The 25,013-nt window shown below is 43.3% G+C and overlaps 1 protein-coding gene across 3 annotated transcripts in view; it reads right to left on the reverse strand.

Moving 5' to 3' along the window:
- TRRAP (transformation/transcription domain associated protein) overlaps window positions 1-25,013 on the reverse strand; it is a 154,311-nt gene that overhangs the window by 44,474 nt on the left and 84,824 nt on the right. For 2 of the 3 annotated variants that reach the window (XM_084641926.1, XM_084641924.1), the window contains 5 exons: window positions 24,754-24,866; window positions 24,140-24,275; window positions 15,706-15,897; window positions 884-1,079; window positions 298-563 (listed from right to left, as the gene is read on the reverse strand). In XM_084641926.1, the coding sequence (XP_084498052.1) occupies window positions 298-563; window positions 884-1,079; window positions 15,706-15,897; window positions 24,140-24,275; window positions 24,754-24,866 (903 nt within the window). Of the gene's footprint in view, window positions 1-297; window positions 564-850; window positions 1,080-15,705; window positions 15,898-24,139; window positions 24,276-24,753; window positions 24,867-25,013 lie in introns of all 3 variants that reach the window. The other variant, XM_084641925.1, reaches the window with a different exon arrangement.

Raw genomic sequence — 25,013 nt, forward strand, 5'->3', positions numbered from 1 at the left:
CATGAACTGCCTTTTCCACTTTTAAATTTCACTAAACCTAATACTGTATGTCTGTTTCTTTTGCTTACCATCACATTCCATTTTTCTTACCCATTTAACTCACTCAGTTTCACTTTAATATCCTGACTTTAATATTTAATGTGTGACTATTCATCACATATATAATAAGTCACTCAAAACTTAGTTTAAATCTTCACTTAATCCTGTGAGTCTTTTTCCCCCCTCTGCACACCTGATGGCAGATCAAACCCTCAAAGTCCCCAGCAACATGTCTTGACACAGATAATACAAACATACCTGCATACACTCATTTTTGCCCATGACTCCTGCCAGCTGAAGGTAGCATTTGACTTGCTGCCGAATCTTCTGAAAACAATCCACAATAGGCACAGTAGGGATAGTATGAATACGACTCAATATGTCCAGCGCTACATTGACCAGTCCTTGTTTCCGAGCTATCTTTCCATACTGGATAATTGCTGAAGCGGAAGCATGAACTCCCAACATAGCATTATTGGAACTGGGATCATGCTGAGAACTATTTTCATAGGCAGTTACAATGGCTAGAGAGACAGAAAGTAAAAAGTTACTATAAAACAAACATTATACAAAGAAAATACACATGAACATAAATGACTTATGGAAATTTAAGATACTCGAACTTTTTTTTTTAGCTTTGATAATGTATGTTTTAGATGCAAAATATGCAACATTTTAAAACTAAGTTCTATTTCAAATTGATCATTTAAATATCAAAATCAATTATATTCTTGAGTGCTTGAAACTAGAGAATGGACATACATTTACAAAAATAAATATTTTTAAAACAGTGGGTGGTCTGGAAAATTACATGATGAATGCATGCTGGACCAGGCAGTTTTACCCTGGTAATGATGCTGTCTCCACATGAAAATGCTGCTCCAATGGGATAAGTCATCTGACACAATAGGTAACCTGTTCCTCCAAGTCTTTACGACAGTCTTCATATCATGCAGGCTGTTATTCCTCCCTAGATTAGTTGGCTGCAACCCTGCATTTATTTGTGCTGCTTCCTGAAGTTCTATGATTTGCTGTGCTGCCTAGAAGGATTAAGGAATATGAATTACAAGACATAAAATCTTGGTCACTAAACAAGGAAGTCCATCTTAAGACTGCAGCAATACAGACGTATAAGGAGCTGTCCACACTGTTTTATCAGATGAAGATATCCACCAATAATTTGATTAAGTCACTTAGTACACAGCTGAGCTATTTATATTCTTATTTTGCCAAACTGGTTATTGATGAGATAGAGGATTTCATAACCTCTAGTGAAGACACACAGTCAATAACCAATTTAATTATTAAGCCAAAAGGTAGAATTAGCATTTTGAGATAAGAATTTCAATAAATGTAAGATCACTGACACCCTGAATCACCACCCTGAATCACCAGTCTAGAGACTCAGTTCATGCCAGAGGTGATGTCTTAAAAAAAGGTTTAAAGTGCTTCCCTACACTCTTCAGTTCAAAATTCCAGTAAGATGGTTCAGATGTTCATCTTTTCCAGACAGGCAAATCAAGTAACAAGCACTTCACTCTGTGCACTCCTGTCTTTCTGAGGAGACCTAACCATTAACACCATGTACATTCTGAGTGGACATTACTGACTGTAGCTATTTTCCTCTATAATAGTATGTGTTTACCAATATCTTTGGGGGAAAAAAATTGGGACCAACCTAAAAGTTCAGGTAACCAATTAGCATGGCTTCTCACATAGGGCAGAACTAACAATAGAACTTATATTTATTTTATTTTGTCTAAAACCCTTTCAACAAGTCTTGCATATAAAATTTGTGCCTGTAAATACTCATTTTTCATAAAAACCAGAAACAGTAGAGGTGGTGAACCTGCAATTTTTTGCATCTTCTCCAAGTTTTATTTTGCAACAGTGAGTATTTTTTTCCATACATCCCTAATCCAAATGACAACAATGGCTGGCTGGCTAGCTAGCTGCCACTCTAATCACCAGAAAGAAAACCTTCAAAGTTTATTTAGATTTTCATATGATTCAATTATTATTACTGCTTGAAAACAAACAAAGTAATTCTGACTGGAAGCCTTCTCAAATACAATCTGAATTTATATCAACTTTAGACAATCAGAAAATAGTAGAGAGCACCCAGTTTATGATAAAGTAGCAGGTTGGAATAAAAGTACTGATCCTAAATCAACGGAATGCAAACTTTTCATAGAACCTGTAAAAATAGTTACTGGTCCTTCCTGAACTCCACAATGAAAGCATAACTGCATAAAATACGGTCTATGCTTGCTTAAAACTAAGAAGACATTTCAAAAATGTGAACATTCATAGTATTTAACCAGTTTAAAAGTGACTTTTACAGCCATCCAGCACGCCCAAATCAAGGAAAGGAACAAACAGAAGATGGCAGCAGACTCACACCTACAAGAAAGAGCAGACATTTTGTTGAACTTCAACAATCTACAGAAAAGACCCACGCTCTCTACTGGAATTTAATCATCTATAGTGCAATTAAACCAATATACTATCCTCTAAGCTACTTCTCAATAGATAACATTTGCATTCACTGTTAATCAACTCAATAAAATAACTGTTCAAAAATCATTCCACATTTACAAAGTCAAATCTCTTGAAACAAAATACATTAAGGAAAGTAATATTTTCCCACAATCATCTCAGTATCAGCTCACACAATAGCTTAACTACTTCCATTCATCACGTAAATTTAATTTTCTTGCAGGTATTTAATCACACACTATCTGATATAAAAAAGTAATTACTGCAGTGCAAATTCATTGTTTGGTTTGTACCTTCATCAATCACTGCCTATTTTATCATTTCTACACTGGGGATATATATAAAAAGATTATTTAAAAATACTAAGTTTAACTGATGTCACATGTGGAACCTTTTAAATATTTTATTTAGCAACATTAATCCTTCATGCTGGAGGCTCTGGGCACTTCCATTGCCAGCCCTGAAAAAAGCTAAATAAATTCCCAACTCTTGGTAGCAAGGAGTTAATTCAATCAAGCCATCCTCCAGATGCAACATTTCAAAGAAATTAAGTGTTCTGCTATTATTTATCAAAACTGTACTCTGACACTCATTATTTAAGATGTAGAAACCTTATGTATTCATTCACTATCCATCTAATGCAGCATGAACGATTAGGAAAATTCAGGGAAACAGGCTACTGTGTAGGACATGTCCACACAAGCATAAGGATTTCAGTTATGTATTATAGATCTTTCAGATTTAAGATTTTGCTATTTATGGATCATATCCAGTACTAAGAATAAGGAAGAGAGACCTATCTTAACTCTTGCAAAAGCCATAGATCGTAAGGGAAACTTCATAAAGCACATTCATTAAAAATGATCAAGAGAGGGCTTTATACATGAATGTATTGCTTATGTAAGGGGTCAGATTCTTAGTATAAAAACTAAGTCCAATTTATGTGTAAAACAGGTACACCACGGGTAGCAACCCTGCAAGCTTCTTGCCATTGTCCTGGCAACATATCTTACCCTCTTTTGGATGCACTATGTCTATGTGTCAAGGTAGCTCCCAAGCCCAACCAATTTAGGATTTTTTACTAAAATTGCCAACAAAGGTAACGGTGGGTTTTAATGACATGAGGATTTGTCCATTAAGAAATTAACAGTTGGTGCTATCTTTCCATCACTACTGCACAGGGCTGTGGTTGAAACAGTAGCCTAGATGTGAAAAGTTAAACTTTCAAAATAGTAACACGAGCCAATTTTTAGTAACTAGTAGACTCTGTACAACACAAAAATAAGGGCACAAGGTAAAATTTTCAGAAGCGTCAGGAGCCTACGTCAAATTTTATTAAGTGACTTTAAGCATGAAGGATCCTCAAAGCCAATGAGACAGAGTCCTAAGGGCCTAAGTCACTTAGGCACTTTTGAAAATTTTACCCACAGACAATAATTACCTACAGATCATACACTCACTTTTTAGGCAGCTTAGAACTTAAGATATTAAATGGCAAGTGAGTAAACTACAAGAAAACCCAAACCAAATCTTCACAGGTCCGCCCTAAATTAACCCCCTTCCTAAGACTTATCCTTTTCAATGATAATGGCAAACCCAAAAGTTCTGACAGCCTCTTCCAAATCCCACTTCTTAAAACTTCCCAGAATCTTGGCTTCCCAGGTTATTCTGTGACCCAAAGGCATTCAAATCTTTTACACTTCAGGCTTTGGAAGTGTGCCATGTACTCAAGAGTGTGATTAAGCTAGAAAACACAATTTTGTTGCTCATGCTGGCTGGTATAGATGGGGCATAAATATTTTCAATGGCAGTTGAAAGACGTTCAATTTTTAACAAAGTGAAAAAGATATTCTGATACTAACAGAACTCTAAGTTCTGTCCTTTGCAGCTTTTTCCTTAAAAAGGTAATTATTTGGCATATGGATGTTCAATGTCATTATTTCTGTCTTTGTGGTTTTTCCATAACAGAGTCAGGAAAAACAGATCAATAATTCAAAAAAACATTTTGACAGCTAAAAAGTTCCCCTCCTTGGCAGTGGTACTGATTCATTAAAAAAAAAAAAAAAAGAAGCATCTGTTGAAGTTCTAAAATATTTATACAGGCAGCTAAAATCATCTGAAAAATGTATCAGGTTTTGATATTTTATACTGCAAGCTGTGAGGTGGGAGTCCTTTTTGGCTATAGTGCAGCATCTATGCAAATTGTGGGAGAGTCAGCCACCACACCAGTAGCCTTCTGTCTAATTAGAAGCTTAGCTTTTCAACCTTCAAGATGTGCCATTCCTTACTGAGTTACGTATAATATCACCAGCAGCTATCATTCCTCTCTTTCCCCCCCACTCAGGCTATTATGACTCATACTTGCTGTGTCATGTTGAACTTATATTGCCCACTCTTCATGGGAGAGACTTTTTAAATTTGTGCAAAATGCCTCACAAAGACATTTCTAAGTGCTTAAAAGAAATCTTCTCAAAAGGTTTTCACAACCCTTTCAGGATATGACAAGAAAGACAAACAGTTACCTTTTCCATAACTGGTGTTCTTCAAGACGTGTTGCTCATGTCTATTCCACAATAGGTGCCACGTGCACCGGTGCAGGAAGTTTTTCCCCGAGCAATATCCGTAGCGGGGAGAGCCCTCCTGCGACCCCCAGAGCGGCACCTGCCTGGCTTGGCATAAGGGGGGATGAGCTCCCCCCACCCTCAGTTCCTTCTTGCCAGACAACTCCGACAGAGGGGAAGGAGGGTGGGATGTGGAACAGACATGAGCAACACATCTCGAAGAACACCAGTTACGGAAACAGGAACTGTCTTTTCTTCTTTGAGTGATTGCTCATGTGTATTCCACAATAGGTGATTCCAAAGTATATCTGTTAGAAGTGGGTAGGAGTTCACAAGTTCTCAGGACGGAGTACCGCCCTGCCAAACCCAGCATCATCCCTGGCCTAGGAGACTATCACATAGTGCAAAGTGAACATGTGAACCTAAGACCACGTGGCAGCCCTACAAATGTCCTGGATGGGGACGTGGACCACGAAGGCAGCTGACGAGGCCTGCGCCCGAGTCAAGCGTGCCCTCACAATGGGCGGTGGGGGAACACCCGCCAGCTCATAACAGGAACGGATGCGCGAAGTGATGGGCGTAGAAAGCCGCTGAGTGGAAAATCAGCTGACCCTTCGCGCACTCAGCCGAGGCGACAAACAGTTGCGAAGACTCTGAATGGCTTGGTCCGCTCGAGGTAGAAAGCCAGAGCTCATCTCACGTCGAGCGTGTGAAGACGGCATTCCTCACTAGTCACATGAGGCTTGAGGCAGAGGACTGGCAGTAAAATATCCTGACCCATGTGATTGGCGGAGACCACCTTCGGGAGGAATGCGGGGTGTGGGCAGAGCTAGACCTTGTCCATATGAAAAACTGTTTACGGCAGTTCGGAGGTTAGGGCCCTGATCTCTGAGACCCACCTGGCTGATGTGATAGCTACCAGGAAGGCCACCTTCCATGAGAGGTGAATCCAGGAACACATGGCCAGTGGTTCAAGTGGGTCCCCCATGAGACGAGTCAGCACCAGATTTAGGTCCCACAGTGGAACCAGGGGCTTGGAATATGGGTAGAGATGGTCCAAACCCTTAAGGAACCGGGCAGTCATAGCATGGGAAAACACCGTGTGCCCTTGCACTGGGGGATGAAAGGCCGATATGGCCACCAAGTGTACCCTGACTGACGAGGGCGCCAGTCCCTGGGCCCTCAGGTGGAGGAGGTAATCAAGGATAAGCTGGATTGGGGCGGCCACCGAGAAAACAGCCTGGCCTGCCACCCACCTCGAAAAACGAGACCACTTCGCCACAGAGGATTGGCGAGTGGAGGGCAGTCTACTTTCGAGGAGGATGCACTGAACCTATTCCGAGCATGTCCTTTCCTCACCACGTAGCCACGCCGAGAGGTGAAGCGTTGATAGGTTGGGATGGCGGAGGCGGCCCTGGTCCTGAGAGCGCAGGTCCGGGCGGAGCGGCAACTGCCATGGCGAGCTACAGCTAGTCCCGAGAGGGTCCTTTACCAGTGCTGCCTGGGCCATGCCAGGGCAAAGAGGAGGACCCTGGCTTTGTCTTTATTTTCTACAGGGCCCTGCTGATCAGCGGGAACGGGGGAAAGGGGTAGAGGAGCTGGCCTGACCAGGACAGGGTAAAGGCATCGGAGATAGCACCCCTCCCTAGCCCCCCCCCCCCCCAGAGCAGAACCGGTGGCATCATCGGTTCTTCCGGGTCGCAAATAGGTCCACCTGGGGAGTACCCCACCTTCGGAAGAGCTGGTGAGCCACCTCCGGGTGTAGAGACCACTCGTGCGGAGAGGAAAAAATCCCTGCTCAAGCAATCCGCCTTCACATTCCGGGCACCCGGCAGGTGGAAGGCTTTTAGGTAGATGTCGTGGGCTATACAGAAGTCCCAGAGACTGAGGGCTTTGCAGCAGAGGGCAGAGAATCAGGCCCTGCCTTGTCTGCTGATATAGAATATCGAGGTCATGTTGTCCGTGAGGACCCTGACTACCTTGCCCTCCAGGTGCGAACAGAAGGCCATACACGCCATTTGCACCGCCCTAAGTTCCTTGACGTTTATATGAAGGGGTAGGTCTTGTAGCGACCACAGGCCTTGGGTCTGAAAGTTCCCCACATGGGCCCCCCAACCCAGGTCTGACGCGTCGGACACCAGCTCCAACGACAGGGCCCCGTCTCTGAATGGGACCCCTTGGAGCATGTTGTTTGGGGCGGACCACCACTGCAGGGAGGCAAATCACAGAGTTCGGCACAGTGACGACTTTGTCCATTCTGTCTGTGGCCTGGGAGAACTGCGAGGCCAGCCAGAGCTGGAGGGGCCTCATTCTGAGTCTGGCGTGACGGACCACATATGTGCACGCAAACATGTGACCCAGCAGTTGCACGCAAGCCCTGGCTGTCGTCACCGGGAACCTTGTGACCAAGTCGATGAGCCCTTTCAGGGTCTCAAACCTGTCTGGTGGGAGAGAGGCCCTAGCCGACGTTGCGTCCAGTAGCGCCCCAATAAAGTCTATGTGTTGGACTGGGACTAACATGGACTTGGCATTGTTTATAAACAGGCCCGGGGCAGTACATGTGGACAAGAGGAGCGCTACATGATCCCTCACCTGTGACCAGGAGGTGCCTTTGACTAGTCAGTCGTCCAGATATGGAAGTATTTGGACCCTCTGGTGTCTGAGGTAGGCCGTTACCACCTCCATACACTTTGTAAAGACCCTGGGGGCAGTGGACAGACCAAACAGTAGGACCATGAATTGGTAGTGACTCTCCCACCACGAAACAGAGGAAGCGTCTGTGCCCCTCGAATATGCGGATGTGGAAGTGTGTGTCCTATAGATCGAGGGCAGCATATCATTCCCCGGGATCCAGGGAGGGGATGATGGAGGCCAGAGAAACCATGCGGAACTTGAATTTCACCATGTAGTGGTTCAGGCCTCGCAGGTCCATGATGGGCCTGAGCCCCCCTTTGACATAGAGGCCCAAGGTCTGGAGGGTCGTGTAGGAGTCTTTCATGCCATGCAGCCTTGTGTCTGTTTCCTCAGCAAACAGAGCCTTCCCGTCGAAAGGGAGATCCTGCATTGACGACTGCGCTTCGCTGGAGAGCCCAGAAGCCATGGCGCCTGTCTCACGGACACCGCTGAGTCCATGGACCGTACAGCTGTGTCAGCTGCATCCGAAGTGGCCTGCAGGGATGCCCTTGCGGCCGCCACCCCTTCCTCCACGAGTGCCTTAAACTTCTTATCTCGCTCCCAGAATGAGTCCTCAAACTTGGAGGGATTCCCAGAGGTTAAACTCTTAGCGACCTAGGAGAGCCTGATGGTTTGCTACTCACAGCTGAAAGCTTGACGATGAATAAACTTTTCTCCCACAAGTATCCAGCCTCCAAGAGTCTTTGTTTTTGGGGGTCGGAGCTGGTTGCCCCTGCCGCTCCCTGTGGTTGACGGACTCGACTACCAAGGAGTTGGGCGCCGGGTGGGTATACAGATACTCGTGTCCCTTCATGGGTACAAAGTACTTGCGTGCCGCCTTTATAGAGATGGGTGCCAGCGAGGCTGGTGTTTGCCACAGGGCATTTGAAATTCTTGCACCCCTTCATGGAGGGGCAAGGCCACCCTGCCCGGTGCTGAAGAGGACAGCACATTGAACAGGGAGTCTGAGGGCTCTTCCATCTCCTCCGCCTGGAGATGGAGACTCCCTGCCACCCTTTTTAGGAGGTTTTGGTGGATCCGGTAGTTCTCCTGTGGGACAGAGGGGGTGGGGCCACAATCAGCTCCTCTCGACCGGGTGAAGCCCGTGCAGTGCTTTGGGTGTCGTCCGGCACCAGAGGATCCACCACCTGATCGGACTCCATGCACGGTACTGAGGACACAGGTCCCACCAACCTTTTTTCTGGCAGTCTAAAGATGGACGCCAACGGTGCTTCTGAGGCCCCGGCCACCAAGTGAGCCCCCATCGGGGGCTGTGCTGGAGGCCACCGTGCCCACTGGTACCACTGGGCCAGCCACGATGCTTGGTGCCATCGTGCTTGCTGAGGTACCGGCAGAGCCTGCTGTTTGGGCTGGCTAGCTTGGCCTGTAGACGGGCATCTGTGAGGGGAGGCCGGGCTGGAGTATGATCCACAGCTGCCCCTGGACCGGGAGTATCGGCGGTGCCGGGATCTACGTCGGCCACGGGACCACAATCTCGAAGTGGAGGAGCAGCACCAACGGTAGTAGTTGCTCCACAAACGGTCTCGACGGGTGGACCCGCATCGGTGAGACGCCAGCAATCGACACCCGGGGCTACGGTGCCTTGGTGGAGACTTGGAACGGGAGTACGAGTGGGAAAGGTATCGACGATTGTGCCACGACCGACTGCGGTATCTCCTGCGACACGAGGACCGTTGGCGACATCCGCCACGGTCCCATCGATATTTGCTTCGCGAAGACGAGCAGTGCTGGGAGTCCTGGTTGGACGGCACTCATCTGGACAGTCTGGCCTGTGTCGAGGGCGATCTACATGGACTGAGCCCTGAACGGTCACTGGGCGATGACGGGAACGTTCCCTCGACCAAGACCAGTACCGGGCCAGTGGCAACTGCAGTGATCCAGGCAGCGGCTTGCCTCTGGAGCGTGGGGACGACATCGGCAGAGCTCTGGGAACCGACATGGACATGATGTTCCTGGCTGCTTGGAGGGCTTCGGGCGCAGATGGCATCCGGACATCCAGAGAGGCCTGCTCCGAAGGGCCCGGGCTACTCCACTCAACGCGAGTCAGAGGCTTAGGGACCGAGGGGGATCGAGAACTACACGACATTGGCCTAGCCTCTGTCCCAGACTTCCCTCGGTGCCGTTGCCTTCCCTCGGTGCCTTCCGGTCCTCTTGGCATGCCCCATGGACGGGGAGCGGTGCCGACTGGACAATGGTACCGGAGGGCCTCCGCGTACTGATGCCGCGGTGCCGGGTGCTGGTTCGGAGCGGCATGCCAGGGTCGGGGTCAGCGACGACTCCATCAGGATGGCCCAGAGTCTGATGTCCCTTTCTTTTTTAGTCCAGGGCTTGAAAGACTTGCAGATCTTGCACCTTTCGCTGATATGGGTTTCTCCCAAGCAGCGCAGACAATCCGCATGCAGGTCACTCTTTGGCATAGAGCGCCTACAAGAGCCGCACGACTTAAAGCCTGGGGTGCGGGTCATGCCCCAGCCCAGGCTCAATGACTATCTAAACTAACTGAATTAGCTAACTGAATACAGGTACTACTGAACAAACAAAGAGTTCTGGGGACAAGCCGCAGCAAAGCTGGAGCTGAGAAGTTCCGACGCACCTTCACTGGCGGCAAGGAGGAACTGAGGGTGGGCGGAGCACAGCCCCCCTTATACCGCGCCAGGCAGGTGCTGCTCCAGGGGTTGTGGGGGGGGGCGCTCCCCCCTACGGGTACTGCTAGGGGAAAAATTTTCAGCACCAATGTACGTGGCGAGCATGCACACCTATTGTGCAATACACATGAGCAATCACTCGAAGAAGAAGAAGAAACTCTTTCCCCTAATTTTTCATGTGGATCTTATTTTTGAGTAAGGTGTATGCCAAGGAGAAAGATTAAAAATACTGGTTTTAAATAATGCCTGTAGTTCTTCATAATCTGAAATACCAATAAAACTAGGTTTACATAAGGAAACAAAACAAAACAGAAAAGCTCCACACACCATATCACATACACCCCAGAAAATCTAGCCCTAAGTGCTGTCAAACCCTGCAGCAGGTTCTGGAGAAGGTCATTAAAGATGACAAGAAAAAGGACTAACAAATTTTAAACACTGAGCCTTTAAACAAACACCCAAAGCTTGAAGTCCTGTTTAACAATGGAGAAAAAACCCAGCTTTTTACTTCTATTATTCCAAAGAAAATACACTTTGTTTGCAAAAATGCAGATAATCGCATGCCTGCTTCTGAAGTCAAAATAACTTCTGTTAAAAACGATTCAAGAGTTGGCAGTGAGTTCAGCTCTAATCTAAAAATAGGAAATAGAAGAGATAAAAGGTAGTATGTACTAAGTAGCAAAACAGCACAGAAATGACAGTTTGGCCGAGTCTCTGTGTGCTATATGCTTGGTTTTCCAGTTGAAACGGTACTTGTTTCTGTACACAGAAGTCAAGGATTGGCACGCATACATGAGATAGTCTTAAGAAATTATGCACATGCTATGTACAGTGTACTGCAGTTCCACAAAAAAATAGGAAAGTCTTATGCTATAAACATTTTCTTCCTACTTTTAAATGACATCTTGACATTTGCCAGAAGAGTTATGTCAGTTGATGTAGGTGGTATTGAATTAGTTGTTTATTTTCCTGCTGGAGGTTCCTGCAGTCCGGAATTAATGAATTGCTCCTCACTTCTCTCTCTGCACAAGTCAGTGGAATGCTACACTGCTGGAATTTTAGGTCCAGAAACACCCCATTTCAGGAGCAGTCTGCCTCCAGCTCCATGCTTCCTTTTATCCAGCAGGGGGTAGCTGACTTTTTTTCTGCAGTAAAGGCAACTTACTCCCAAGACCTGGAGTATTGTGATACCCAGTCTGAAGTGGGATTGTTCTACCTTTCATGCTGCTGGCATTATCCACTCTATACTGTATCTGGGGAACAGCTGAGATCACCTTTGTGCAGGATACAAGCATGCACCTTAGTCTCCAGGATACACGATGGGATAGCACCTAACTGAGCCTCCCTCCTTACATCAGCACAAGGGATAAATTGATGTAACCAGCATCAGCACATCTACGCTACACTGCTAGAGTTGTCCCATTCTAGTGGCTGTAGTGCAGACATACTCTCAAATACAGAGGTCTTCCATCTGCCCGTCCTTCGCCTCCTCTGCAGCATTAGGGGAAATTCTCTGAAGGATTCATCTTTGAACAGGATGTCCCCATTCATCCAGGCACATCACAGAGCTACTAAACTAGGATGTGAGCTGGCGCCTCCTGCTCCCTTTCATGCAGGTCACCAAAACGAAGTTTCAAGTACGAAGCATGAAGTAAGTAGGCAGCACTATTCTTGTTGATCACCTTGAGCACCCAGTGGATCTGAATCAGCCATAGTGGTGAGTGTAGCGGGGGAATCACCCTGCTCCGGCCCTGAAAGGGCTAAAAGCCAGACCTTGGAGAGGGCTGAGGCTGAGAGCCACTAAGAAAAGGCTGATTGGGAAGGCAGCCACAGCTGGAGCCACGCTCAATTAGGAGACAGCTGGCCCTGTAAAAGGGCTGTGAACCAGCAGCTGGGGCAGTCTCTCTCCAGCCGTAGAGAGAGAAGGACCTGGCTGCCTGGGAGCTGAGCAGGGTACCTGAGTAGAGTAGTGCTAGGGAACTCCAGCCTGCTAACACCGGCCTGCAGAGGGCACTCCGGGCTGGAAAGAGCTAATTCCCAAGACGACCAGCAGGAGGTGCCGCGCTGGTGAGTCATTGCCTCGCTACAGTAAGAAGAAACACATTCTGCCTACAGAAGAAGTAATTTCGCAATTATTTCCCTACATAGTCTTCCAAAAAGTCTGGTGGAAAGAACCCTTCCTCAGTGTTCTGATCCTGATTTTCATAGTCAGATTGTGCAGGAGAGGAGGGGAAGAGGAAGGAGGGCTGCAATGGAGTGAGAAGGCACCTAGTCTCCTAACTGTATGATATGTCTCGGTGGACAGGAAGTCGCTGTACAAGAGGGAATCTTCAAGAGATGTACAAAGGGGCATGAAAAACCAGCCTCTGAGGCAAGTCTTGCTTTTGGTTTCTGCACAGACGCAAGTCCCTTGTGCTGGTTAAAGAGTTACAATTTTGAACCATTTCCTCTTTCATTTCAACAGACTACACATGCTCATCAAGCTTTAGGTGCCCAGAGTCTGCAGTAGTTTTCAGCTGAGCACTATTACGCTTTGGAAAAGACAGTCCTTCACTAATGCCAGAGTTTTAGAAAACAAGTTCTTCTTTGACCCCAAGCCTTGAGCCAAGGGGATGTCTACACTACAATAAAAGTTGTGGCACAGCTGTGGCTAGCCTGGGTCAGCTGACTCAGGCTCATAGGGCTCAGGCTGTAGGGCTATAAAACTGCAGAGTAGACAGGGTGAGAGGAGAGGAGAGGAGAGGGTCCCAGAGCCTGAGCCAAGTCCAGACGTCTATACTGCAATTTCCAAGCACAGTGAGCCAAAGTCACCTGACAAGAGCCAGCTGCGGGTATTTTACAGCTGTGTAGACATAACTTTAGTGTTCAGAACTCTACTCCTATGATAGCAATGCCAGCATTCCTGAACACACATTTTTCTTTTAATGGCACTGACTTCAAACAGTTGGCTCGACTGAAGAAGTCCAGCTAAGACTCAAAGTAACCTATAGATTTGAGGCTTCTGAAACCTGTACTGTATTTACAATGTGTTGAACAGAAAAGAAAATAATTTTACAGATCCATTCTACATTTCCACAGGTGTTATCATAAAGCAATAGCATCACATCCTCACAATGGGCCTGATTCCAAAGGCCACTGAAGTGCATGGGAGCCCTTCCAATGACTTATAAGCTAGTCCAAAGTCCCTTAAAAGAAAAGGTTGAGCCACAGGGCCAACTTTTTCAAAGCTTAGTTTACCTCCCATGGCAACACTAACCTTTATAAAGGAATTCCAACCAAAATATAAATGTTGCAATTTTAATTTAAAAATATCACCAGGAATAACCTTTCACTTATGAGTACTGTGTAACAAAAGAACTCTTTCTTGCTATAAAATTACTTGAGAATCTTCCCCTAGCCCTTCCTAACCTCCAAGAAATATCAACTATGTTTCATCAAAATCTTTTTCTTATGATTACTAAAATACTGAAACTTGTTACTTGAAAAATCATTTTTTAATGAAGGGATTTTAAGCAGTCATGGGATAAGAGGGAAGGTCCAGACTATAAGGAAGAGTTGCTGACACTGGAGAGGTTTGTTGGGATGTGCACCAAATGGATCAGAAACAAAGGGTAGGAATAAACGGTCAGTTTTCAGTTGGCATCAGAGGCAGAGTCCCTAGTGATCACGTAATGTTCTGCAAAGGTGTGGACTAACGCCCACGTTGCTGCTCTGCAGATCTCGGAGACGGGGCCATCCTTGAGGAAGGAGACAAATGAGACTGATCTCATGAAATGTGTATGGATTGAGACTGGAGGGGTCATGTTATGAATTTGGTAATACTGCCTGATGCAATTTGAGACCCATTTGGATAATCTTTGGGCTGATATAGCTGAGCCCTTAGATCTTTCCACCGCAGAGAGAAATAGTTTAGGGGACTTCCTGAAGGCTTTTGTCCTATTGAGGTAGAATGCAAGAGCTCTCCTAACACCTAGGTAATCAGCACATAGCTGCAGCCCTGAGGGCCATACAGGTAATACATGGGGGACGGATAGCTCAGTGGTTTGACCACTGGCCTGCTAAACCTAGGGTTGTGAGTTCAACTCTTGAAGGGACCATTTAGGGATCTGGGGCAAAAATAAGGAACAGTACTTGGTCCTGCTGTGAAAACAGGGGACTGGACTCTGACCTTTCAAGGTCCCTTCCAGCTCTATTATATATATTGTGTGGATGCGGCCCACATAACAATGCACTGGGAGTGCTTGTCCAGGACCAGGATCACCTCACTGCAAGTGTGACATTTCTTGAAACCTGGAGAGCTGGTCATACTCTTGTCCAGGGGTCTCCCTCCACCAGAGGTTGACAGAAGAACAAAGTGTTTTCTTTCTTCATTTTGTTGCAGTTTTTTTTGTTTGTTTGGTTTTTAAGACGGCCAAATAAAAGTCAACAAAAGGCTAAGGGTTTCTAAAAGCTAAAGATTAACAACTGAAAAGTAGAGTTAATGATCCAATAATGGACAACTAAGGGCTCCGTCTCTAGCCGGGGCGGTTCAGAAGGAACTGAGGACTGTTAGCCCACATGCCTTGGCTAGCCTCCTTGAGGCACAGCACAAAGAGAGACAGCATGTGTGCGGGCTTAACAGACACGGCTACCAAACTTCTCCAATCAGAAGTGTAGGGACGCAAACACCTACAGTGAAGCACCCACAGGGACACTACTCGAAGAAGGAACAGTTTCCATATAAAGAGAGAGTAAAAAGCCTGGGACCGATCAATTTGGAGAAGAGACTACAAACGGGGGGAGAGGGAGCGGGGAGGGAGATATAATTCAGGTCTATAAAATATGAATGGTGTGGAGAAAGTGAATAACGAAGTATGTATTTACTCCTTCACATAACACAAGAACCAGGGTCACCCAATGAAAAAACAAACAAAAGTACTTCTTCACACAATGCACAGTCAACCTATGGAACTTGTTGCCAGGGAGATGTTGTGAAGGCAAACACCTCACCGAGGTTCAAAAAAGTATTAGATATGTTCATGGAGAACAGGTCCATCAATGGATATTAGCCAATATGGTCAGGGATGCAACTCCTGGCTCCTCGTGTCCCTAGCCTCTAACTGCAAGAAACTGGAAATGGAGGACAGGGGATGGATCACTCAATGATTACATGTTCTATTCATTCCCTCTGAAGCACTTAGAATTGGCCACTGTCAGAAGACAGAATACTGGGCTAGATGTACCATGGGTCTGACCCAGTATGGCTGTTCTTATGTTCTTAATCTCACCTGCAGAAGGGGAGTGTGAACATGTGACACTACATGAGGGAGCCTTCGCCATTCTCGAATGGCTAAACTGCTGGCCATTTCTACCAAGCGCTCAATGAAGTTAAGCTGCTGTTCCTCAGGATGGCAGATGGCTAGATATCCTCTGTACATGTTGACTTTCCATGCCATCTCTTTTGGACAACTCAGCTCCACCTAATGGTAAAACAGAAAATTAGCTACGAAACACCTCTTTTGCATAAACACAAGAAAATCTGAAAGCAAAAAGAAACCTTAAATGGACATATGACTTGATGTTTTTTTTAATTGACTAATTTCTAGAAATTACAGTTTCTGAAAGAGAATGCTTTAAATAGTATTTCCTGAAACTAAAATCTCTAATCTGTGGGATTTTCTGTTCGCCTGTTGATATTCATGTTTTATCAGCAACATAAATTGACCTTACATGTCAACATATTGCACAGATACTAGACTGCCTAGCTGGTCCTGTACATCATTACGTTTTTAGGACAATAAGTAGTTGACAATTTTTTAAAATGATTTAGCACTAAATTATATGTTTATGTCAAAACAGTATCTGCATACAGGGACTCAGTCAAAAAGTGACTGTTACTTAAAATGACCGAGGAATAAATATTAAACTATTTTCAGAGACTTCCCGAGACACAGAAGTGGCAGAAATAGGACATCTAGAAGAATCAAAGCACAATTTACATAGTATGTAAATGTTTTGCAACAAATGCACTGAAAGGTTGATTACTGCACACATTTGAGAAGATCTGACTAAAGAGTGTACATTTAAATTAGCTCACAAATATTTGCAAACACCCATTAGTGTTCAGAGCAGAGAGTAAAGGCCTGATTCTGTATACCCTGAACACTCAATACTCCCAGTGCAGCTCCCTTTGTATTCATGTACTACATAGAAATTCCAGCTACATAAGCTTTGTTCTATTTTCATTAGCTTAAAAATATCAAAGGAATCACTTTCATTTGCTAAAGTAATGTATCAATTACTTTAAATGTTGATTCAGTTTATCTTCAACTAGCTTTTAAGACTGAGCTTGTAAAGAGAAACCGTCAGGTAGCAACCCTACACTTATAGAATGAAAATCATCTTTTTTTTTTTATTACATGATACGCTGGATCATTAAACACAACGGCAATGTGAGCAAATGGAAATGAGTCTTGGGTCCTATACCAAGGACCACTTGTTATTTTAATACCTCAACTTTAATAGGTAGATTATTAAAACGGTTTCACAAAGATTTAGGAAAACTGATATATAGCTGCCATCTTTTCTGATCGCTCCCTATGGATCAAGAGTGAAATTGCATAAAATAATACATTAATATAAGCTGTTCAAAGTCAGATTCAGAAACATCAGCATAAAAGAGTATCAATAAAATGAAACCAGTAAGTCTATCAGCAGACAAGTAATTATTTTTTCACATCCAGCTATTTATGAATACGTTTCCTGACACTATTACATGGATCTGTCTAAAGCCACAGAAACTCAATTTATAGCTTCAGTATGTTCTCTTTAGTCCATTAGTAAATGCCCCATTACTGAAAATATCTCATTCACACAGCTCCAGCTAAAACATATCTGCAGTTGCTGGTGGTTGTCACTTCTACTTAAACTGAAAGCCATCAGAAGTAGAACCTGTCAGACATGATCAATTCACTCAGCTACAACTCAAGGCTTAAAATCTACCGTACAACATTTTTGTTATTTTGTAGCTGTAGAAAGCTTACCTCAAAAGTGTTCTTAGAAGTTCTGTGTAATTATTCAAGAATTTGTGCATACTTGAATAGGGTGGAATACATTATTGATTTAAAAATAGCAATAAAAAACAAATATGTAATTTTAATTTATGTTGAACACCCATAATTTGCTCTTTTTGGACAGATAACTGTTTATCACTAAGTGACAAAACTGCTATTTAAGCCAAATATTCAATTCTAGTCATCAGTAATGTTAACACCAGAAATTTCAATTTCTCACACCGATGCAGCCTGACAAGCTCAATTTTGCATCTCCCTCTTCTACGGCTGAGTGAGGAAAAAGAATTATTGAAGAATTAACAGGTGTTCTACACTAAGAAAACCTTGAGAAACTGTATTTTTTCCCAAAAATTGATGTAGAATTCAGATAGATTTTGTATATATTAAGAAACATATAATGTAGTGTATTTATCATCCAAGAATAAATAGTCACCATGAAGGAGGGATTTGGGATACAGGACACTGCTCCTGCAAGATACTGAAGTTAACTGGAGTTAAGGATATTCAGCAACTTGAAGAAACAGGTTCATCTTTTGCAAATATTTGGACTTTTAGAGAAATAAAGTCACTACGTGCATGAACTATTTGCAGATAGTAAATAGTTTCTAGTTAGCGTGTGCTGGGTTCAGAAACAGAAGATTTTTCAGAATTAGTATTTATGTAAGTATGCAGTGTTGTTGTAATAGTGTTTGTCCCAAGATAATGGAGACAAGGCGGGTGAAGTAATATCTTTTATTGGACTAACTTCTGTTGGTGAGAGAGACAAGCTTACGCACAGGTCTTCTTGTCCAAGCTTGAAAGCTTGTCTCTCTCTCTCTCACTATCAGAAGTTAGCCCAATAAAAGATATTACCTCACCCACCTTGTTTCTATTTATGGAAGTGAGGGACTAATTGTTTTTCTAAATCCATATATGGTATAAGAAGGTGCTGTGCAAGCTTCTTCATGGGACTCTCCCAACGCCACTGAATCTTGAAATGCAATAACATCTGCTATTCCTGTCCGGTCTCTTATGCAAAGAGAAACAATCAAGTCACACTATATAGTGACTGTGTGCGATGTAGACCAGCAAACTCCTTTCTATTCATGACTTAATGCACTAGCTTCTCACCCTAATGATCTGGGTACAACATCTGGCTTAATGTCCCATACCAGCAAAGTCTTAAGCGAAACAAATCTGCTTAGCATTACAGAATTCTTTTTCTAAAAAAGAAAAGACTTTCAATTTATTTTATAAAATATGTGAACAGTATTTCAAATTCAAAGTAAAAAGGATTCAATAAGTATTACAGAAATGCATGTGTACAACTATACCAGAAAAATGTACTTGTGTAGCCACATCAATTCTGTAATTCTTTCCAGGTGGTCTAAGTCTGTATACGCTGAAATTTTTAAGTAACCTTACAAGGAACTCCATCCATCTGTTGCATAACACAGATGGACTTGTAATAAAAGGTGGCATTTAGCATATACTAGGAGCCTTAGGAATGTAGCTTTAAGACCAGAGGTTGCCTAATAAGGGTGATTTCTTGTACATGCTTCAACGTACTTCACTTTTTATATTAGGACACAAAGAGTGTTTAAAAATTCCTCAAAGTTTTGTCTCAAGTGAAAGTATCTAACTACTTTTGCACTATGTCTTCACAGAGGAGTCACTTTTTAAAAAAAAAAAAAAAAGTCTAGTAGCCATTTAGTTGTATAAAATTGGTCAAAATCTCTATATTGCTGACTTCTGAATGCCTTGAAAAAACAACACTTCTTTAAATAGGTTTGCTATATACAACATTCCTCCTGCCTTTTGACTGCTCTACAACAGTCAAAACTTTACAAAGTATTCATTAATCAAGCATATGGATAGCAAAGACCACATAATCTCTTGAGTGGAACCTAGAAAAGGACAAGAGGAAGGTTAAGTGGTCTTCAAGTGCATGTTGTTCAGCAGAATGAATTATAACCAGAACACAATAATGAACTCTAATGAATCAGGAAGGTCAATAGTAGGCAGCTACAAACCATACATTTTACAAATTACTAAGTGAAAACTAAGACCAATGCACTCTCCTTACATACCCGGTTCCTCATCTCAAATAAAGAAACACAGTATCTGTGTCACTTAATGAATTTAGAAAATCTGAGGGGAGGAGGTAGTATATATGGCACTATAGGCTTCTAAAGGTCACATTTAAAATAAGCCTCACATTAAACTACAAGAGCTGATTCGAAACCTGTTATCTCCAATGCATTAAACACATTTTGAACCTGCAGCCTGAAGATTTGTTTGATTTAAAAATCTTGGCACATCAGACAATTTGAAGCTTATCTGCAGTGACATCCGAAAGGTATAAGATGAGCTCATTACAGTAGCTCAGATCAGTAATACTAACTTGACAAAGTCATACCACGCTTTCTACCCCAGGTTCTTATTACTAGAAGTTTGTCAATTGGTGATAATTGCTTCCAGGACAAAACTACAAGTCTCCGGATAGGAATGATTTAAAAAAAATCTGAAAAAAAATTGTTCAGACATTCTGCTATTTCCCCACGCAACTATTACCCCCTTCCCACCTCAACTCCTTGCCTCCAGTCTCCTTGCCCAGCCAGTCCAGTTCACCCTTCCAAGCTCCTCATCCATTCTTTCTCTCCTCTCACCAGCTCCCCAGACCTCTCAGCAAAACTCAGTCTCTCCCCTAATGCCTGGCTCCTTGTCCCAGTCTCTTTGCTTAGCCAGTCCAAGTTCTCCCCCAATACCCTAGCTCCTTGCCTGATCAGTTGCCCATCCACCCATTCCCCACCACACTGGTTCGTGGTCACAGTCTTTGTCCAGCCAGTCCAAGGTCTTCCCCCTATCCCCACAGCTTCTCATTCAAATCTCATTACCTTCCCCAACCAACTGCTCCCACTCTCCCCCTATGACATTTCCCATCTTCCTCATCCACCCATGACTCATAGTTCTATCCTCCATGCCCATCCAGTCCCAGTCTCACCAGACTCCTTGTGCTAATATATACTTCTTTGACACCCCACTTGGTCTGGCTTTTGTCCCCTCTGCATTTGAATCAGATGGCTTTCTCCTTCATGCTGTCTGGGTGCCAGCAGGGGGTTCACTGAGAGCACAGGATAGGCTCCCTGGTCTCAGTTCCAGTGCCCAACCCCACTCCAGCCCGGAGTAGATGAGAGCAGCGATATTCAGACCTCACTGGTTCAGGAGCCAAATTAGCAATCAACATTACCCAAAAAAGTCTTATATATAAAAATAAAATAATAAATAATAATTTTATCAACTACAACTGGTTAACATAGTAAACGCTTCCTGATTAATTAATAATTAAATCACACACTCTTAATATGTGCTGCACAGAGCTGCAGAAGACCCATTTAAGAGCCACTTGCAGCTTGCGAGCCTCAGTCTGGGTATCACTGCATTAGAGGGACAATCATCTTCATTCCTGGAGCCCTGGGCTGAAGTAGCTTAGTCACCATCTGGGCACGGCACACGTGCAGTCTGGCCAGTGCTAGGAGCTGGGAGAGGTTGGGGCATATTCAGTGAGCGTGGAATCTTCAGATATTTTAACTGTAATGCACTAGCAAGTCTCTACGAAGCACATGCAAACTGTAATATAACTTGGCCACATTTGGAGGGATTTTTACAAGGCTGAAAAAAGGCACATCCCTGACACAAAGGGCACCCCCCCCATCAAATCTGAAGTCCCTGTTCTGAAGTATGGGGATACTAGAGCATTTCAAAGAAGATGTCTCAAAAGTTCAACACAGGCAAAACAATATTTCTTTTTTTTCCCCTAGCCCTGGTCTCAGAAACAGCTGAACCTTTTTAGGAGGAAATTAAAAATCACCCTGAGGCAGACACCCAGCATGGAAAATTATACCCTAAATGGTTAAAGATTGGCAAAGTAATAAACAACTGAAAACAGGGTCTTATAATGAGAAGTGTCGGGCAACCTTAATAATAGGTGGTGCTAGCAGCCCTGCCAATAATATGGTTATTTAAAATGTAGTTTTAAAGTTTAAAGTTGAGTGGATTTGCTGTTATTTGAGACTCATTTTGAAATAAAATTAAGTAGACTCAAAAAAAGGCCAAATAAAAGGAGAAACCCAACAGTTACTTCAGAGGTCTTTTATAATTTAAACAGAAAGTGGAAGAATATTAACGTGGGAAACAGTCCTCCTCCAATAGGTCACACAGTATAAATATCCCTTCTGAAAGCAAAACAAATATACTATTATGGCATTGCAGAGCAGAGCAATAAAATTGAAGAAAAATTAGAACAGGTATTTGCCAAGCATGTAATTGCCATGTGTCAGTCACAGCATATAAACAGCCTGCAGCCCCAGTTTGCAATATTTGTTTCACTAAAATAATATCTGCTGGCATTATCAAGAGCTATGACAACAGCAAGTACACTCCAAATCTCAGGCATTCTGTATTTAAACCTAGCAAATAAAATTTCATGTGTGGCTTACTCCATTCTCTCTTTCATAGACCTAGCACTAGTCTGCCAATCCTACCTATCAGCATATTAATGACAAAGGGAGGCAGAGGGATGTTTCTTTTGTTGAAGTAGCTTGTGCATTACTAATAATTAATGTAGTTTTATTTGAAATAATGTGGTCTACATTAAAATAGATCAAGTTTTAGGTTTTCAGCATTATGCCCTGAGGTTGCTTTTCAATTCTACTGCTGCAAGCTTAACAGGGTGGATCTGGGTGAGGGAAAAAATACTGCAGTTCTGTGGCATGCACCCCATTTCCCCAAATCACCCAAAAACCTTGCACCACAATTCCACAGTGCTCGAGCGCCACAGCTGTGGGAAGGAAACAAGTCCAGGTAAAACCAGGGGATGCTTACTTTCCATGATCTCATTTTCCCTTCCACAATCTCATATTTTAGCAGAATGAAGGCAGGCACTGGACTTCTATGAAAAAAACTCCAGCCTTCTCTGGATATCCTGGAATTTAACTATGTCTCTTGCAATCTTGGAATATCAGAACAAATGGAAACAAGCATCCCCCTCCCTACAAAGGGTCAATTAAGGGAAACCAAAATTTATCCAGACAGTTTCCTGGTGTATGCAGGTTTTCCTATGTAGATATCAATCTCGGCCTTTGCACACCCTAACAGCCTTGCAAAACTATACACAGTAGATGGTTGTGGAAGCAGTAATGTTTATTATAAGACTCTGAAGGAAAGGGCAATGTGTTCTCATCCTCTATCACTTAAAATTCTGTTAAATTCTGTTCTGCGGAAAAGGACCTAGGGGTGACAGTGGACGAGAAGCTGGATATGAGTCAGCAGTGTGCCCTTGTTGCCAAGAAGGCCAATGGCATTTTGGGATGTATAAGTAGGGGCATAGCCAGCAGATCGAGGGACGTGATCGTCCCCCTCTATTTGACATTGGTGAGGCCTCATCTGGAGTACTGTGTCCAGTTTTGGGCCCCACACTACAAGAAGGATGTGGATAAATTGGAGAGAGTCCGGCGAAGGGCAACAAAAATGATTAGGGGTCTGGAATACAGGACTTATGAGGAGAGGCTGAGGGAACTGGGATTGTTTAGTCTGCAGAAGAGAAGAATGAGGGGGGATTTGATAGCTGCTTTCAACTACCTGAGAGGTGGTTCCAGAGAGGATGGTTCTAGACTATTCTCAGTGGTAGAAGAGAACAGGACAAGGAGTAATGGTCTCAAGTTGCAGTGGGGGAGGTTTAGATTGGATATTAGGAAAAACTTTTTCACTAGGAGGGTGGTGAAACACTGGAATGCATTACCTAGGGAGGTGGTAGAATCTTCTTCCTTAGAAGTTTTTAAGGTCAGGCTTGACAAAGCCCTGGCTGGGATGATTTAATTGGTGATTGGTCCTGCTTTGAGAAGGGGGTTGGACTAGATGACCTCCTGAGGTCCCTTCCAACCCTGATATTCTATGATTCTATGAAAATCATAGCATCTAAATTTACATTAACACTGCAGACAGAGGGCTTTTCCATTTAAAAACTGGGAGTTTAGTTACAATCTATCCATCCACAGAAGGTACAACAGTTTGATTTTCACATCACCATCCCTTGTTTCCTGGACCAACCAACCATAAAGAGATAAACAAAATCTATTTTCCCCATCCCTATCTTGCCCCTACCATCTTACACCTATTTTTAGGTTTAATTTATCCCCATACCACACAAACCCACAAGTTTTGGTTTGATGTTTAGGATTCCCCCCCCCCCCCCCGATATGTTTTTTATGCAGCACTGTAAATGCTTCTGCAAGCTTCCCTATAAATCACTACTAGCACCAGCATGTTCACCAGTCAGCCACTAGGTGCTTTTTAATATTTTGACACCATGTCCCAACCTTCACGCACTCTGGTGATTACAAAGCTTCCTTATGATTCAGAATTGATATTTCATAACAGGGTAGCAAAGATGGGGAAAAAGTAAAAAGAGAGACCCAAGTTGCTCTGTTGAAACAATATGCTCTGGTTGCTAAAATACCCAGCTATGTACTACATAGAAGAAAATCCCCTAAGAGGGGTTTACTGCTTCTGTGAAATGAGTTGTAATGCTGACTTTGAAGAAACACAAATCAGCACAATGAACAATGAAATAACACATTCTCTCTGCACATTCTCAAAGAAAAATATTCACCTGCACCAGTGCCTCCTTCATAGCAGTCCAGTTTGAGACTCTCCATGCACATTCGAGTACCAGATAGGGATTTATATGGCCCTTTGACTGGCCATACTCTGTCAAAGGTTCCCACTGGTTCAACTCTTTTGAGCAGCTACGAAAATGAAAACACGGTGTTAGCAAGACTTACTTAAAAGTGACTTTAAGCATTTCATATCAGGAGACCATCTGCATTCATGTATGTTTGAAAAATGCTTAGAAGGCATTGCAATGGCTGTAAATAGACTGCAGGATTAAAAACAAACAGCAACAAAACCAACCATAATATAGAAGTGTATGAAGAGGGGGAAACTGCACTTTCATGTGACCCAGACCTCAATATTAAATGGAAAAATAAATTCCATGTGAAGTCTGTTTCCACAAACAGCAAATTAATACTTTTGCCATGATTTATGTATAGCAGTTCTGAAGTCTGTTAAAGGAGTAGCAATATAATATTTTATTCCCCTAAATTTCTCTGTATCTTAAATGTGCTGGGCTTAGTTTATTTTAGTAACCGATGTTTTAAACTACTAGAATAAGTCTTTTGTATTGCTTTGTAACATCGTTCTGCTCCAATTTTAAAATCTTACCGAATCCAATGGTCTTCCCAGAGTTGATACTCAGGGAAGATAGCAGGGGAGGCATTATTTCGTTCATGTTCCTTTTTGGCTTTTTCCATTGCTTTTTCGTATGTTTCTTGTGCCTTAAAAAAATAACATAAAATAAAAGGCACTTCATTTTAGTTTTGTATCTGCTCTAAACATATATCTGATTGCATGTCATTAAGATGTTTTTTGAAGACACATACATGATTTAAAAACGCTCTTTAAATACCTCTATTATCAGGTCC

The sequence above is a fragment of the Lepidochelys olivacea genome, assembly GCF_965140295.1.
Source record: "Lepidochelys olivacea isolate rLepOli2 genome assembly, chromosome: 10".
NCBI lineage: Eukaryota > Metazoa > Chordata > Testudines > Cheloniidae > Lepidochelys > Lepidochelys olivacea.